This window comes from Hypanus sabinus, chromosome 6 (assembly GCF_030144855.1).
Source record: "Hypanus sabinus isolate sHypSab1 chromosome 6, sHypSab1.hap1, whole genome shotgun sequence".
NCBI classification, from domain to species: Eukaryota; Metazoa; Chordata; class Chondrichthyes; order Myliobatiformes; family Dasyatidae; genus Hypanus; species Hypanus sabinus.
The window spans coordinates 58,824,684-58,841,346 of NC_082711.1; the positions used below are offsets into that span (position 1 = coordinate 58,824,684).

The window sequence follows — 16,663 nt, forward strand, 5'->3', positions numbered from 1 at the left end:
CACCAGAGATGTTCGATTGTACTGTATTAAGGTCAGGACTCTAACTGGGCCATTCCATGGTTGCTCTGGCAGAATTCTTCGGGTCAGTGTCCTGCTGAAAGACAAACTTCTTCCTCAGTTTAGGCTTTCTGGCAGAGGCTAGAAGGTTTTTTACCCAGGATCTCTCTGTGTTTAGCAGCATTCATTTTAACATCAATACTGACCAGACTTCCAGTCCCTGCTGCTGAAAAAGTATCCCCATAGCATGATGCCACCTCCACCACATTTTACAGTAGGGATGATGTTACCTGGTTGATGTAGAGTATTTAATTTATGCCACATGTACTGCTTAGTGTTCCACTGGTCATCTGACCTTCTTCCACATCTTTAGAGCATCTTCTAAGTGATGCTTTGCAAAGTCTTTACAGGCAAGGATGCACTTTTATTTTTTTTAAGATAGGGCTTCTTACTTGCCACTCTTTTCGTGCAAGGCCCTAAGACGGGGGTCGGCAACCCGCGGCTCCGGAGCCACATGTGGCTCTTTTACGTCTGTGCTGCGGCTCCCTGTTGCTTTGGGAAATAATTGGTTGTGGCGACCCTTTTCCTGGCACATCCGAACCGACTCACAATTAGATAGCCTACGGGGTTTTGCAAGCACAGAGCTTTGGAGCCTCTGCGCCATGGGGGAGGGGGGGGGGCAGGTTGAGGGAGGCTTAAAAGTGAGGCTGAAGATTTCGAATAAAGTTTTTTCCTTCGACTGCAGTTACCGACACCGTGTCGTAATTTTAGCGCTGCGTGTAGCACACCGCTACATGGTCAGTATTTAATTAAAATGTATTTTATGTTAGTTTGTTAGTTTTTGAAATGTAAATCTAAATTTGAAGATTATGGTGATCTTGTACAATCTAAATAAGACGTCGTGGCGACCCATTTCCTGACACATCCGAACCGGCTCACAATTAGCCAGCGTTCAGGCTAAGGGAGATAGCCTACGGGGGTTTGTGAGTACGTGTCTTTTGCAGCATCCGCGCCCATGGGGGGCGGGTTGAGGGAGGCTTAAAAGCAAGGCTGTTTAGTTCGAATAAAGCTATCTTTGACTGCAGTTTACTGACTGCGTGTAGCACACCGCTACAACGTGTTTTTATCGCTGGCTGTCCAGAGGGGAGGTGCTGAAACGCTTTGTCGCGTGTCTGGAAGAAGTGAAAACTTTCCTGGGCAGCAAAGGGCTTACCTTTCCTGAGCTGGAACAGCCAGAGTGGCTGGAAAAGCTACACTTCATGGTAGACATGACAGCGCACCTGAACACGCTGAACACAGCTCTTCAGGGGAAAGGATGTACAGCCCTGCACATGTTGGAGGATGTTTTGGCACTCGAGCGCAAGTTGACGTTGCTTGCCAGAGATTTACAGAAAGGCATATTGTCTCACTTCCCCAATTTGAGAGAGTTCAAACAAGGTCACGACATGATAAATTCGGGGTATTTACATTCTGCAATCATCGCAATGCAAACATCGTTTGGGAAACGCTTCTGTGAGTTCAGAGAGGAAAAAAACACATTATCCTTCCCGGTCACTCCCCTAAGCATCGATCCATCCCTACTGAATACGACTGCATTGTCAGGTGTGAGTCAACCTGAAAAAGTATGATAAATATTTTAATTGCCTATTATTTTACGTATATTCATATGTTTTCATTGTTCAGTGAAATAGTCCTTTTATTTTTCAGGTTGACAGCTGGCTGACGTTATTTTTGGTTTGCTGCTGGCGGCAAATTTAAGTTTGGCGTTTTTCATAAATAAAAGAAGGACTCAAATAGCCGTTGAGTATTTTACTTAAAAGTAACCTTCAACCCAACGTCTTTTTTTCGGAGTTCAAAATGTTTTTGTTGCATGCAGAAATGTAATTTCGTTTTCTCTGCAGGAGTTCATCAATTTCATAAATGCAACACATTATAGTTTGTTTATACATAGCATAAAGGCAAAACAAAACGTTGTATGCAGTGTTATTTCATTTTAAATGTCAAACGGGTTTTGCGGCTCCCAGTGTTTTCTTTTCTGTGGGAAACGGGTCCAAATGGCTCTTTCAGTGGTAAAGGTTGCTGACCCCTGCCCTAAGAGATTGTGGAGCCATGAACTTAATTTCCAGTTGCAGCCACTGACTTCTGCATCTCACTCAGAGTGACAGTTCGTGTCACAGCAGCCTCTCTTGCAAATGCCATTCTTCTCGGGCAACTAAGTTGGGAGGGGCAGCCTAACCTAGGCAGTGTGGCTCTGCTTGCATGTGTTTTCCACTTTTTCATGATGAACTGCGCTGAGCTCTGAGATAGTGAGATGGTCTTATACCCTTCCGCAAACATGTGTTTCTCTATCATTTCCCTGACTTGTATTGAATGCTCTTTTGACTCTATTTTGGTTTCATCTGCTGAAAATCTACAGGGTGACCCTCCAATTTTCTACATCAACAAATAAGATAACAGTATATTGCTCTGGAGGAAAGCTAGTGTAGTAATTACAAAGGAAGTGAATACTTTTTCAGCCACACAATTTTGGTTTTAAATTTTTAGCAAATTGTTGACAGGTTTTGGAATTTTTATTTGGATTTGACATGATGCACAAAGTTTTGTAGATTAGCTCAAAAATCCTACTTCAATGCATTTTAAATGTAGAAAACGAGGCAGTAAAATGTGAAAAGAGATGAGGGGGCTGAGTACTTTTTCAAGGCTACTCAAGGTATACTACAATGTTCATATCTACTCAAGGTAAAAGCTACAATGTTCATATCTGAACTAATGCTGTGTGATTATTCATCTAGATTTCTATATTACTATCCCAGTAATTTAAGATGTTGTTATCATATACAAATTAAATATGGAGCAACTTTGACAACTGCAGTTTTTCTTGGGGATTACACCACAATCAAGCTTGACTGGGTTTCAGGAATTGTTCATTAGACATTTTAATATTTAATTCTAATTTTAATTTATGAGGTTTTTTAAAAAAACTTGCTAATTTGGAAGCACACTTGCTGCTTGACTGTGCTTTGTTTATTGACCTCTGCTATTTTGCAAGCATGCACTTTCTGTTAGCAAAAAAAAATACAGAAAACTACATTCTCATTTCTTAAACATATCAATTTCGAATGCGATATGATGCTGGTCAACATGAAGGCAAGACTGTGAGAGAGGATTCTGGGGGACCCTCTCTGGAGCAATACACAGAAAATGCTGGCGGAACTCAGCAGGTCAGGCAGCAGCTTTGGAAATTGATAAACAGTTGATGTTTCAGGCCAAGACCCTTCATCAGGACTGGAAAGGGGAAGAAACCAAACTAGGAAGGTGCGGGTGGAGGAGCAGGGCAATCTCTAAGCTGATAGGTGAAGCCAGGTTGGGGGAGGAGGGGAGGATGAAGGAAGAAGTTGGGAGGTGATAAGTGGAAAAGGCAAAGGGCTAGAGAAGAAGGAATCTAATGGTAGAGGAAAGTGGATTATGGGAGAAAGGAGGAGGGGCACCAGGGAGAAGTGACAGGCTGATAAGGACAAGATACCAGAGGGGGGAGATGAAGAGAAGTGGGGGGGGGGGGGGGGAGTGGAAAAAATTTCTGAAAGTTGGAGAAATCTTCAACATCATTGTTTCCTCACCTGGAAGAACTGTTTGTTGTCCTGAACAGAGGTGAGTGGGAGTTTTGTAAACCCATTGATTCCCAAGGCTATCTTGACTATACTTCTTCCTACACTGTCTCCTGTAAAAATGCCATTCCTTTTCTCAGTTCCTTTGTCTCCAATTCATCTTTTCCCAGGACGAAATTTTCCTTTCCAGGACATCGGAGAAGTCCTTCTTTAAAGAATGGGGTTTCTGTTCCTCCACCATTGATGCTCACTCGCCCAAAATCTCCATTTCCCAGACATCTGCACTCAACCCATCTTCCCACCACCTTAACAGGGATAAATCTCTTCGTCCTCAACTACCATCCCATGAGTCTCCTCATCCAACACACCATTCTCCCACAACCTCCGCCATCTTCAACAGGACCCTACCACAAAACACATTTTTGCCTCCCTCCCAGCTCTCCAGCTTTCACAAGGATTACTCTTTCTACGATACTTTGCCCATCTGTCCCTCTCAGCACTTATCCTTGTAAACAGCAGAAGGGCTACACCTACCCATTTTACTTCCTGCCTCACCTTCATTCTGGACCCCAAGCAGTCCTTCCAGGTGAGGCACCACTTCACATGCAAATCCCTTGGGGTCGTCCACTGTATCTGTGTGTCCTCCTCTACATTGGGGAGACCCGACATAGTTTGGAAGATTGCTTTATCAACCACCTCATCTCCAGCCACAAGAAGCAGAATTTCCTAGTGTCCAACCATTTAAATTCCTATCCCTATCCCCATTCTAATATATTGGTCCATGACCTCCTCTTACGTCATGATGTGGCCAGTCTCAGGATGGAGGAGCAGCTCCTCGTATTCCATTTAGGTAGCCTCCACTCTGATGGCATGGACATTGGTTTATCCAATTTCCAGTAACTTTTTTCCCCCTCGCTCCTCCCTCTTCATTATTTTCCCACCCTGGCCTCTCACCTTTCCACCTCACCTACCCAGGTGCTCTCCCTCCCTCCCCTTCTCCTATGATCCACTCTCCCCTCCTATCCTACCTCTCCAAAACTCTGCCTTCTCCACTTATTACCTCCTGACTTCCTACTTCACTCCCCCCCCCCACTGACCTACCTTTGAGCTTATCCTCTTCCTCCTTCCCCCACATTCCTACTCTGCCTTCTTCCCTCTTCCTTTCCAGTCCTGATGTAGAGTCTCGGCCCGAAACATGAACTGTTTATTAATTTCCAAAGATGCTGCCTGACCTGTTGAGTTTTAACAGCATTTTGTGTGTTTAATATGCCTAAGGTAATTTGCAGTAGTAGGCTCGGAAAATGTAGGCATCAGAACATTTTTTTTTGTGGCCTGCTTAATTTAAGGAACTCTGGTTTATGTATGTGCCAATCTGCTGGGAGGTGACCTAATGAGAATTCCCAACACACCTAAACTCACTAATAGAAAATCAAAGCCAGCATACTCCCAAGCTCATGGGTAACAGAGATGTGTTGCTTCAATCTACATAACACAAACATCAAAGAGTTCAAAGTAACATTAACTTTTGATGTCAGGTTACCCTCACAGGAGCTAGTTGCTGCAGAATGTAAGCAGAGCAGGTGGTCCTCTCTGTTACAGAGCATGAAAGGCTATCACATAGTTTTAAAAAAGTAGTTTTATAACTACTATCTTATAACTCAGCTTTAAATTGAGTTTATAATGTGAACGCAGAATACAGATGGCCAGTAATGGCACTCAGTAGGAGAGTAATAATATTAAACTCTCTTCCAAGATAAATACTTTCATCATGTGCCAGGATTTCCACTGGTTTAGTTTATTCATAACAATTCTTTACTGATCATAAATTTATTCTTCACTGGTCACAAGCAGGATCTTTTGCCAGCTGTCGGCACAATCCTTTGGCAGCTAAAGGCCGTCAGCTTGGCTCAGTTGGTGACATGATCGTCTTTTGATCAGACGTTTGCAGATTTGGGCTGAATGACACAAGTTTCTACTGACAAGCTGCTGAGGGAGAACTGTTGCACTGTTAAAGATGCCACTTTTCAGATAAAACTGGGGCCACATAGGTGAGTACAGAGCAAAAAACTGAAAGGCATTTGTTTAAAGGGAGCATATGTTTAACGTCTAATGCCACATTTCCCATTATTTTCTATCTATTAATTTTAATTCAATTTCAAGAATAATGAAAATTAAATTTTACTTCCATGACAGACAGGCTAAAACGAAGTACCAACAGGATTTATAAATTCTGCATCCAATTGTTTAAACAAACTAAAAGGTAATCTATATTAACTGAGCTCCATTTCCTGTCTTTAACATTATCAAAATGTTCCTCATCCAATGAATTACTTTTAAAATAGCCACTGTTTTGTAGTTAACTGCCAGTAGTAAAAGACTTGAGCATGGTTTAAATTTAAACAGAAAAAAATAAAGCAATATTTTCAGCAAGAGGTAAGGCTTTAACGTGTTCTCCATCCTTTTTTCATCATCTCTATAAAGAATTGCTGTTTATTACAGCTACAGAAGGGTATCAATTGTGTTGTCAGCAAAGGACCCTGAACAACGCTCCAATCAAATCAACTGAGCTCCAGCAACTTCATGAGCCCATTCATAGATCTTATTGGTGAACCACCTGTGGACCCAAGCCAAAGCCACTTCTCCCCAAAGCCAACAGCAGGCAAGCCTATTAAAAGCATCCAGCAAATCTACCAAAGGATTGATAATGCAAGTGTTCTCTACGTACCACAGCTGGATCGCTGAGGTTTGGGTAACCTTTTATTCTAGAGTGTAGAAATGGAAGAGTAGTTTCCCATTAGTTCTGAAGACAAATTCAACTATAGTGGGAAGCCTGTTGGAGATGAGATGCAACATTGTGGCAAGAATGACTGAGAAGTATGTTGGTGCAAATCCATAGCCTTGTTTGACACTGGTCTTCACTGAGAGGTTCAATTAAAGACCTTTCATACAACCATTTAAGGTTAGTTGTGTTGTGTCTTATTTTGTGCATTGGATGTTTATCATATTCATTCTTGAAAAGAAAAGATTATCTTTGGAAAATTTGACCCAACACCTTGAACTTAGAAGACTGAGAGGTGATCTTTCATAATATACAAGATTCTAAGAGACAGAAAAAATTGCAGATACAAAAACTTATGAAAGAACTCAGTGGGTTGAGCGGCATCTGTAGGAAAAGGTGTGGCGGGGAAAAGGAACCCTTAATCAAATGGTATTCTACAATACACATGGTATGAACACTGAATTTTCCAGTTTCAGGTAACCGCCCCCCCCCCCCCCCCCCCCGTGCTCTCACTTTCATTCATGCTCTCTCACTCTCCCCCCCTTCTAATTCATCTTTAGCTCCCCCCCAATTAGATGTAGCATTGGCATCCTGTTTCCATCCACCTAATGCTCAAACATTTCATCTACTAGTTCCATTTGCTCTACATCTCCTCACAAATGGTTCCCATCGTCAGGTTCCAGCACTAGTACTTGGTAATTAGCTTACTACAAGTTTTCTGTCTCAGCAGCTGTCTCGATCTTTACTTCCACCTCCCACCCATTTGGGGAATCTATAATGGGAAAGCTCCCATGATATTGAGATTATGTCCTATTTTTTCTCACTTTTCTTGCTCAGTAGGGTTTTTTTATTCACAAAAATTTTCAATCTTTAAGATAATTTTTTTTGAGGCATTGTAAGTGTTGTTACTTCGATGTACCTGTGGATTTTTGAATAATAATAATAATAATAATAATAAAAAGATTTGAGATTATGTTCTTTTAAGACAAAGATGAAGAAGAATGTTTTGATTTCTCTGTTTAGAGAGCTGTGGATTCTGAGTCATTACATTTTTCCAAGGCTGAGATAAACTGGAAATGAACCATTAAGGAAAGAAAGGATTAGGGGGACAAGGCAGGAAAGTGATGCTGAGGCCAACATCAAACATACGCTTACTAAATGGCAGAGCACAGTTGAGGAACCAAATGGTATTGTCAGGTTAGTTTCTCCTATGCATCAATTTTTCCATGCTACTGGTGTCACAAAAGGATACAAGTTTAATTATACTGCTATCAATTGTACTCTGTTATGTTTCTCAACTTGCAGATTTAAAATGCAGTTCACATCTCGTTTATAGTTTTTAATGTCCAAAAAGAGGAAAACCTACTTGTTCAACTTTGTATATTAAAATATTTTTCATATCAATGTGTAATACTAAAAAACACAAACCATGCCATTGAAAAAATAGAAAATAAATGCAACCAAGCTAGTTCAATCAATTTAAAGAACTAAGACCCAGAACTAGATATAGGCCATGGTAAGTGTCGCTTTGGGATGGCAGTACAGAGCAAGATGTAAAAATTACTAAGTTGTTATAAATAAGGGGAATAGAGAAGTAGTGTTCATGGACAGTTCAAAACTAAAACTTATTAACTTCTGAAACTGTCCTTCGCCAAGGAAATGAATGGAGCTGCTAACCTGTGCTGGGGTTAACCTGGTGCGGATTTAGTGGATAGGATTAGTCCGTCACCTTATTCGCTGGAAATCTGCAGAAAGTTTTACTGTAAATCATGAACTCCTGTCTTGTTTATCATGCTCATATGAGCACCTTGTCAAAGGTCTTCTGACAAGCCAAGTAAATAATATTCACGGCCTCTCTCTTGTTTATCCTGCCTAAGGTTCATTTGCTGGCCTCACTTGTGGGATCAGGGTCAAACAAAATGTCTCTGTCTCCAAACAAGCTTCCACATTGAGAAATGGGGTACAGATGTTTCTGCTCATTGCCAGTTAGGTACTGAATTTTCTGGCTTTTGTAGGTCACATGGTTATAAATCATGAACCTAAAAAGGAGTGTCTTAAGCTTATTCAGAACAAATAAAGAGCTTCCTACTGATTCCTCAAACTTCACAGTACTGAATATTGGGTGAGAACAGATGTTCATTACAGCTATTTATTGCTCTTCATTAAGGCTGTGGAGTAAAGTTCCAGATAGAGTTCATTGCAGCAACACTAAAACTGCAGAGATTATAAAGTGGCTATAAATTTGAAACAAAGAACAGTATCAAAAACATTTTAGTTCTAAATTTAAATCTGATTGACAGAATGCAATGTCCTTCCATTTCCAAGTGCAAAGCCTTTCAACAAATTATTCCTGTATATATACAAGTTTCTGGCATTTCAACACAATTTACTGTCATGCACCAGACTTCATGATCTGGCACAGAGAAATGCAAGGACTTCACTTCCTTTTAATAATAGTTAACACTTCCTTTTAACAATAGTGTGTATCCTTTGCCTTCTCTTTCATAAACACACACCCATGCTTCCACCACCCTCCTTGCCTTCTTAGCAATCCCTTCCTTGCCACCCAACACCCATACACAACTTCCCACACACACACACACACACATGCACACACAGGAAACTAATGCAAAGAGCAAGAGCAAAGATTACAAACTTACAGGGCAGTTTGGTGGCACGCCATGGTGAGGAGTTTGGCACATAACCACGTTTTGTTGCAATAATAAACAGTTGAGCTTCAAGTGTATACTGAAAGCTGATGAAGGCTATCCCATCCGCCTTGGAATATTCTGAAGCAAATGAAGTCTGGTTGGTAAAAATCTCAATGAAGACTTTACCCAAAGGCTGATGTGTAGTGGAATCACTCACATGGACTTTTAATGTCACTTCTGTAAAGAAAAGAGGAGAATATTGTGTGAAAGTACGAAGTAAGCAGAAAGTTAGGTGAACTCTGAAAGTTATGTACTCTGAAATTTTAGATATGCATTACAACTCCCTGTTCCTGCTTATCATATTACAGAGATAATTTTTCATACAAAGCAACAATAATAAGTATTTTTAAAACTACAGGAGTAAAACATGCAGAACTAAATAATAATAGAGCACAGCAGAAAAAATTAATGAGTGCTGATATAATATCCTTCAAAGTTCTTACACGATGCAGTATCAGAGCTCTGCTGTTTGAATGGCTACTTACATTGACTGACTGCTCTGAATGTCCACTGGTCTCCAGTGCAGAGAGCAAAAGCAAAAATCAATAGCAACCTGATACCAAAAGCAACAAACTTCACTATCTTCTATTTTCTATTTGAAGCACATGTCAAGTTGCTGATTTTACAGTCCGAGGTCCCACAGACAAATACTGGCCATGTAGTTACACCACAGTTAGCTTTGGTGCGACATTTCTGCAACTCCCTAATGGTAAGGAAGGGGCACAGCTCAACTTTATTTTCCACAAACATACCAATTGCACATTTTACCTAATGAGATTTTACAGTATGCACAATAAGACTTACTGTCCCCTTTGTACCACCTTGATATACTTACATTTTGCTATGACCTGCATAGATGGCATATAATAGTTTTCACTGTATCCCTGTATATGTGACAATAATAAAGCAACTACAGACACGCTTGAACTAGGACACTTGAAAACATTTATTAAAGGACATACATTATGAAATATTTATTAAAGGACACAAACAGCATGTGTTAAGTTAAACACCATAGTCATAATACAAGGTCAAAGAGAACATACAGCATGACACAAGGACAATGGTCCAAGAAATCCCAACATCAGCCACATTCACAAAAAAATTTCTCCAGCTATTTCCCTCAATTCCTCTTAAGTTCATTCACTAACACACTAGGGGAAATTTACAGTAGCAATTAATCCTCTAACATGCATGCCTTTGGAAACATGGGGAGTATGTGCAAATTTCACTCAGGCAGCATGTAAAATCAAGTCTGAACCAAGGTTTCTGACACTGGAAGACACCAGCTCTACCATCTGTGCTACTGTTCCAGCCCACCAATCCAATCTCAAGAGATCGCAGAACTCATTGCATTAAGTCCTTTACTGCTTACAACAGGACAAAGCTCCTGTGTCCACAACTTCCTGCAAGGATTGTACACAAAGATTCACTGAAGATAGCAGAGAGTGTTTGTAAAAGAAACACATTCAATGGTATGGGAAGAACTTTCCCCAGCATCTACTGAAGTACAGAAATTGCACTACATTGGCTTGGTGATAGTAGAGGTATTTTTTTCAATCTTTGCAACTGGAAATTTGTGACTGGGGATTGGTGCTGAGATCCTTGCTGTTTGTTATACACAGGATGTGAAGGCAGGGAGGTACGATAAGCCAGTTTACAGATGATGAAAATTTGAAGTGGTGTTGTTAGTAAGGAGAACGATATTGATGAAATAGGACTTTATGCCCTGGAGCAGAGGAGAATGGGAGGATATTTGGCATATAAAATTAGGAGTGGTATAGACAGGGTAAAGGCAAGCAGGCTTTTTCCATTGTGACTGGGTGAGACTAGAATTAGAGGACATGGCTTAAGGGTGAAAGGTGAAAAGTTTAAGGCTAATATGAGGGAGAGCTTCTTCACTCAGAGGGTGGTGAGCACGTGGAATGAACTGCCAGTGGAAGTGGGGGGGGGGTGCAGGTTTAATTTTAACATTTAAGAGAAGGTTGGGTAAGTGCATGGTGCAGGCCAATGGAACTAGTGAGAATTGTAGTTCAGCATGCATTGTTTCTGTGCTGTAGTATTCTATGACTCTAATAGCTAATACGGGTAAAATGAAAGCAGATAGAATTTTAGCTCGAAAAAATGTGAGGTTGTACCTTTAAGAACCGGTAAGTGTACAATAAATACGAGTGCTATGACCCAAGAAAGTACAGAAAAAAAAAGCCTTTGGTATACATGAATAAGGATCCCTGTAGAAAACAGAATAGGTAGAAATGATGGTTAGGAAGGTTTCATTAGCCAGGATATAATAGCAATGAAGCAATGATACAACTGCACAATATAAATCATCAGTTAGGTCACGCATGAAGTACTGTGTGCGGTCTGGTGGTCACACATAGATAGGAAGAATGTGATGGCACTAAGATGATGTAGAGATTTACCAGTTAGCTACAGCATTTTAGCTACAAGAAGGAACTGGAATGGCCATGATGGTTTTTCTTCAGAAGTGATGTTTGGGAGAAGGGGAACCTGAAGGGCATACAAAACCTTGAGGGGCGTAGCAAGGGCCAACAGTGAGAAACCTTTTCCCTTACCAGAGGTACCATAGATTTAAACTAAAAGTCAGAGCGGATTTGAGAAAGAAGTTTTTCCACCCAGAAGTTGGCTGAATTATGCAATACCCTAATGGTAGATGGTAGAGCTGAACTCTCACAATATTTAAGTATAGGATGAGTGCTTGAAAAATCATGGTATAGAGCAGGGGTCGGCAACGTTTACCACTGAAAGAGCCAATATGGACCCACTTCCCACAGAAAAGAAAACACTGGGAGCTACAAAACCCGTTTGACATTTAAAATGATATAACACTGCACATAACGGTTTTTTTTTGCCTTTATGCTATATATAAACAAACTATAATGTGTTACATTTATGAAATTGATGAACTCCTGCAGAGAAAACAAAATTACATTTCTGCATGCAACAAAAACATTTTGAACTCTGAAAAAAAGACGTTGGGTTGAAGGTTACTCCATAGTTAGCCTACCTTGGATCGAAGAATTAAAAGAAAGCGCGCACTGGCGGGTGTCAGGCATTGGCAGTGGTGATGTATATTAATAGCGATAAAAAACACGTTGTAGCGTTGTAGCACTACACGCAGCGCTAAAATAAAGGCTCTGCAGTCAAAGGTAAGTTTATTCGAACTAAACAGCCTTGATTTAAAGCCTCCCTCAACCCGTCCCCGTGGGCGCGGATGCTCCAAAAGACACGTACTCACAAACCCCCGTAGGCTATCTCCCTTAGCCGGAACGGTGGCTAATTGTGAGCCGGTTCGGATGTGTCAGGAAGTGGGGTCTCCACAATGTTTTTAGATTGTACAAGATCACCATAATCTTCAAATTTCGAATTACATTTCAAAAACTAACAAACCACGGGGAGCCGCAGCACAGAGATCAAAGAGTCGCATGCGGCTCCGGAGCCGCGGGTTGCCGACCCTTGGTTTAGAGCAATATAGACCTAGTGCTGGCAAATGGGATTGGTACTTGGCAATGCATGGATATGGTAGCTGTGCGCTAAGGGCTCCCAACCTTATTTATGTCATGGACTACTCCAGTTAAACAAGGGTTGTGGACCCAGGTCGGGAACCCTTGCTGGAGGCTCTTTTCCATGCTGTATAATTCTATGACCAGCTGGTATGAACACCGCTACTCAAGGAATAATAAGTAGTTCTTGTGCTGACACAGATACAGGGGTAAAGAATTCCTTACTTTAGCCATTTTACAGTGTACCTTGAAAACAAGGAAATGTGAAAAAAAATTAAAGTTGCAAATATTAAAAATTTTAAATGAAAAATAAAATGGCTGGAAACCAATCAGGTGAAGTAAAAGCTGTGGAAAGTGAAATCAGTTTGACTCCACTGATCAGTAACACTTCATGACAACTGGAAAACAAAAGGAAACAAGCTAGCTTTCAGTTGTATGGGGCACTTAAAGGATTCCCCATCTGACATAGTTTTATCCTATCATAAATATTTCCTTTACCCTAACCATTCCTCCCCCAAAATTCTTTTCAACTTTAACCTATTTATTTTATTTTCCTTTCCCAGTCCTGACATAAAATCTCTGAAACAAATCATTAATTCCGTTTTTCACTCAATATACTGTCTCACCTACTGAGTTTCCATCATTACATGTAACTGTTTACCTCTCTGAAAAATATTCCGAAGGTAATTTATAAATTCCTCTGTACACTAAGGCATGTGCAGTTTTATTAAACAAGCATGGCTCCTTATGCCTTGCTCCATGAAAATGCTAACCTTGTGGATCACATGATATTTAGCACAAATCTCTGCACCGTGGTTAGGGTATACACTTCTGTGACAATGAATAAACAGATCCACAGTGGCAGAGTGGTTAGAATAATGCTATTACAGCTACCAAAGACACAGGTTCAATTCATCTGCTGTAAGGAGTTTGTCCATTCTCCCCGTGACTGCATGGTGCTCTGTTTTCCTATGTTCCAAAGATGTTAATTTGTCACATGGCTGTAATTGGACAGTATGCTGTATCGCTAAGTAAAAAAAAATCTAATAAAAACCCAAACCAAAAAGAGTATTATTGAAGAATATAATTATTCAATTTCATGTATTTAACTTCAGTTATTCAGAAAGAAAATCAATTTATTAAGAGCATTTCAAGATATTCAAATATCCCAAATTGCTTCTCTGCTAATTAATGGAAGAATACATGTTGCTGGAATACAGCTTGCCACATTAGCTGTGGACATGCAACTAAACATATACACCGTATGCACGTGGTCTTATATGTTCTATGGCTTGACCACATTTGTATATTGCAGTATAATTATTTGAAGTTTTTTTTCAAATTAATTTTGCATTGCCAAGAGGAGCAACACATCTCCCCTGAACACAGTATATAACTTCTCACAAACAAGAGAAAATCTGCAGATGCTGGAAATCCAAGCAGCAAACACAAAATTGCTGAAAGAACTCAGCAGGCCAGGCAGCATCTATGGACAAAAGTACAGCCAATGTTTCAGGCTGAGACCTTTCATCCAGAATTGCAGCGTAATTCAAGCACCTCACGATTGGAGGAAACAGTTTATATTGGCCCGTTTCCGACTGCTGTCCAGTTACTCTTACTGGCAAGCATCAAGCGTCGGTGCCCAAGAGGTATAGTTTACAAGCTGATCTGCTGCGTACGCCTTAGAAAAGATCAAATTTCAGCACTGGCACTTGCTACCTGGGTGTGAAATCATAGGTGAACAACAGATATATTTAGGCCTTTTGGGGTATTTTGCCTTTTAATTGTGATTATGGCTGATGTCTATGATCTATGACAATAGCCAAACACCTAGAACATTAAATCCATTTTTCTTCTCACAGATGCTGTCTGACTGCAGTGCATTTCCTGCATTCTGCTTCTATGTGAGATTTCTCGCGTTGGCAGTTTTGGTTTTTCATTGCCTGCTTTTAAATAAAGTCATAACTCGAGTGTGATCCCTCATTGTTCAGAGCACCCAGGCTTTATACCCGCACTGAAAAGAAAACCCACTCCATATAATCATATTGTTGTATCACAGGATCTATACAAACATATAGTTAGAATAAATTATGCACTGAATTATTTCTCTCCTCTGACAAATTTATCCTGAGACAGGCCAAAGGAGCTAGTGGAAGATGAGGTACCTAATCTCACAAAATAATAATGTCTCATATCTTTTTCTCTGCTGACATAAATGAAGAAACTCTCTCTCTCTCTCTTCAGTCAGTCAAGATTCCATCAGCTAAGTCTATGGTTGTTTCTGCCAACACACTCCCTGCCCTTAGTAAAGCATTCACATTAGACTGCTATAGAAGACAGAAATAAAATAAATTGCTGTTCTGACATTGCATCTTGATAAATTATAGTTTTCCCTGCAATTCATCAGTAGTCTTCTCATTTCATTCAATAATTGTAAAATTTTTAGTACCAATTACTGAAAAAAATTGGTGAAACCATGGCAACACTGTTTGTTCTTGGAATATGGAAGTCTGAATGGAAAAATTCCCACAGAGAACACATGCAACATAACCAAGGCAGCTCCACGATGTCCTTTTTGAATCAATACATTCAAGCTATATTATACCCTGGGGGAGGGGAGTTATTATAACCATAGCAACATGAAGGTTAATTATCACAGGCAACAAAGCAAGACTTGTAATGGGAGCTACAAGAAGACAGATTGTCACCACAAAAGAAGGAAATCCTTTAAGAAGAAACAGTGAGGAAGTAAGAATGACAATGGGGAATCATGCTACAAAGATATAGTGTGCTCGGGGCAGGAGATTGACTTATTAATGTTCATCCAGGGTCTTAAAATAAAACCAATCTGAAATGGTTTACGAAAAGAGTTGTAAAGTGATAGCAAAACTAATCGATTTCTTGGCCCAAACCAACTGGAAAAAGTATACTTTAATAATAAAGAAGATTTTAAAGAGCTTTGGTTAAAAACAAGGCCAACTTTGCTCCACTGCTTTATTTTCTAAAACTGGAAAGAGTTCACTAAAAATATCACTCGTTATCCAAATCCACTATCCACATAGTGCAAAGCAGATTTTTAAGTCTTCTAACTGGTGAAGGAGTCAACATTGAATCGAATGCTGACACCCCCTGAGTAAAAACAAAATGGGAATCCAAAATTCTCCCCTGATAAATGCACCATCTGCTGTGGTACTGAGTTTATAATAAAATAAGGTCCCAGGTTTGAATTCCCATCTGTTGTTCTCTAATCTCACTTGGATTGTCAGTAGGGCATTACAATTGGCTTCAGTGCCTTGGGGCTAAAATAACAAACTCCAGTTTTACCTCTTCTTCATGGAATCCTCCCACTTCACCTGTGCCATGCATTATTTATCAGTCCTGGTACAGAAACAGCCACTCCCTATTAGCTGCTCTTGGCACTTCATAAAACCAGGTGGTGATCAGTCCTGCCCAATTTTCTATGACCCCGAGTGCCTCCTTGACTAATAATCAAAATCTCAACATTTCCATTTCTTGAAAGAGCAAATCCACACTGTGGCAAAGAATGTCTCTACAGTAAAATCAAAATGATATAGGAAGCTTTGAACAATGCAGTATCATGGCATAGGATACCAGAAATGTAATTCTCATAAAATATCAGCAAGTACTGTGTAAGCATTTTCTGTCATTGCTATGTGTGGTTCAAAACTGCATTACAAGATACTGGAAATCCTCTAATGTTCTGAACAATTACCATATAGCTTGCTTAGCACATACATAATGACTGCAGAATCATCAGCAGAAAACAGATACATCAACAAAAAACGAGTTAATAATAAATAATTATCTTTGAAGTAATCTGCAACTTCTGCTGAATTCAAATTCCCAGCTTTTTATTTTGTGAACTAATAACCTGGCTCTATTTATTTTGTTTGATTAATACAAGGTGATTGCACATGCAAGAATTAAAAATATCGGCCCATTCCAAACCTAAATACTTAACAACCAAATAGTCTAATGAGCCAAACTATTTTGAATGTGTCACTATATGACACAACATTCCACACT

General features: G+C 40.0%; 1 protein-coding gene across 3 annotated transcripts in view; it reads right to left on the reverse strand.

Moving 5' to 3' along the window:
- fam171a1 (family with sequence similarity 171 member A1) overlaps positions 1-16,663 on the reverse strand; it is a 170,105-nt gene that overhangs the window by 54,348 nt on the left and 99,094 nt on the right. For all 3 annotated transcript variants that reach the window (XM_059972235.1, XM_059972237.1, XM_059972236.1), the window contains exon 2: positions 9,042-9,269. In XM_059972235.1, coding sequence (XP_059828218.1) covers positions 9,042-9,269 — 228 coding nt within the window. The remainder of the gene's footprint in view (positions 1-9,041; positions 9,270-16,663) is intronic.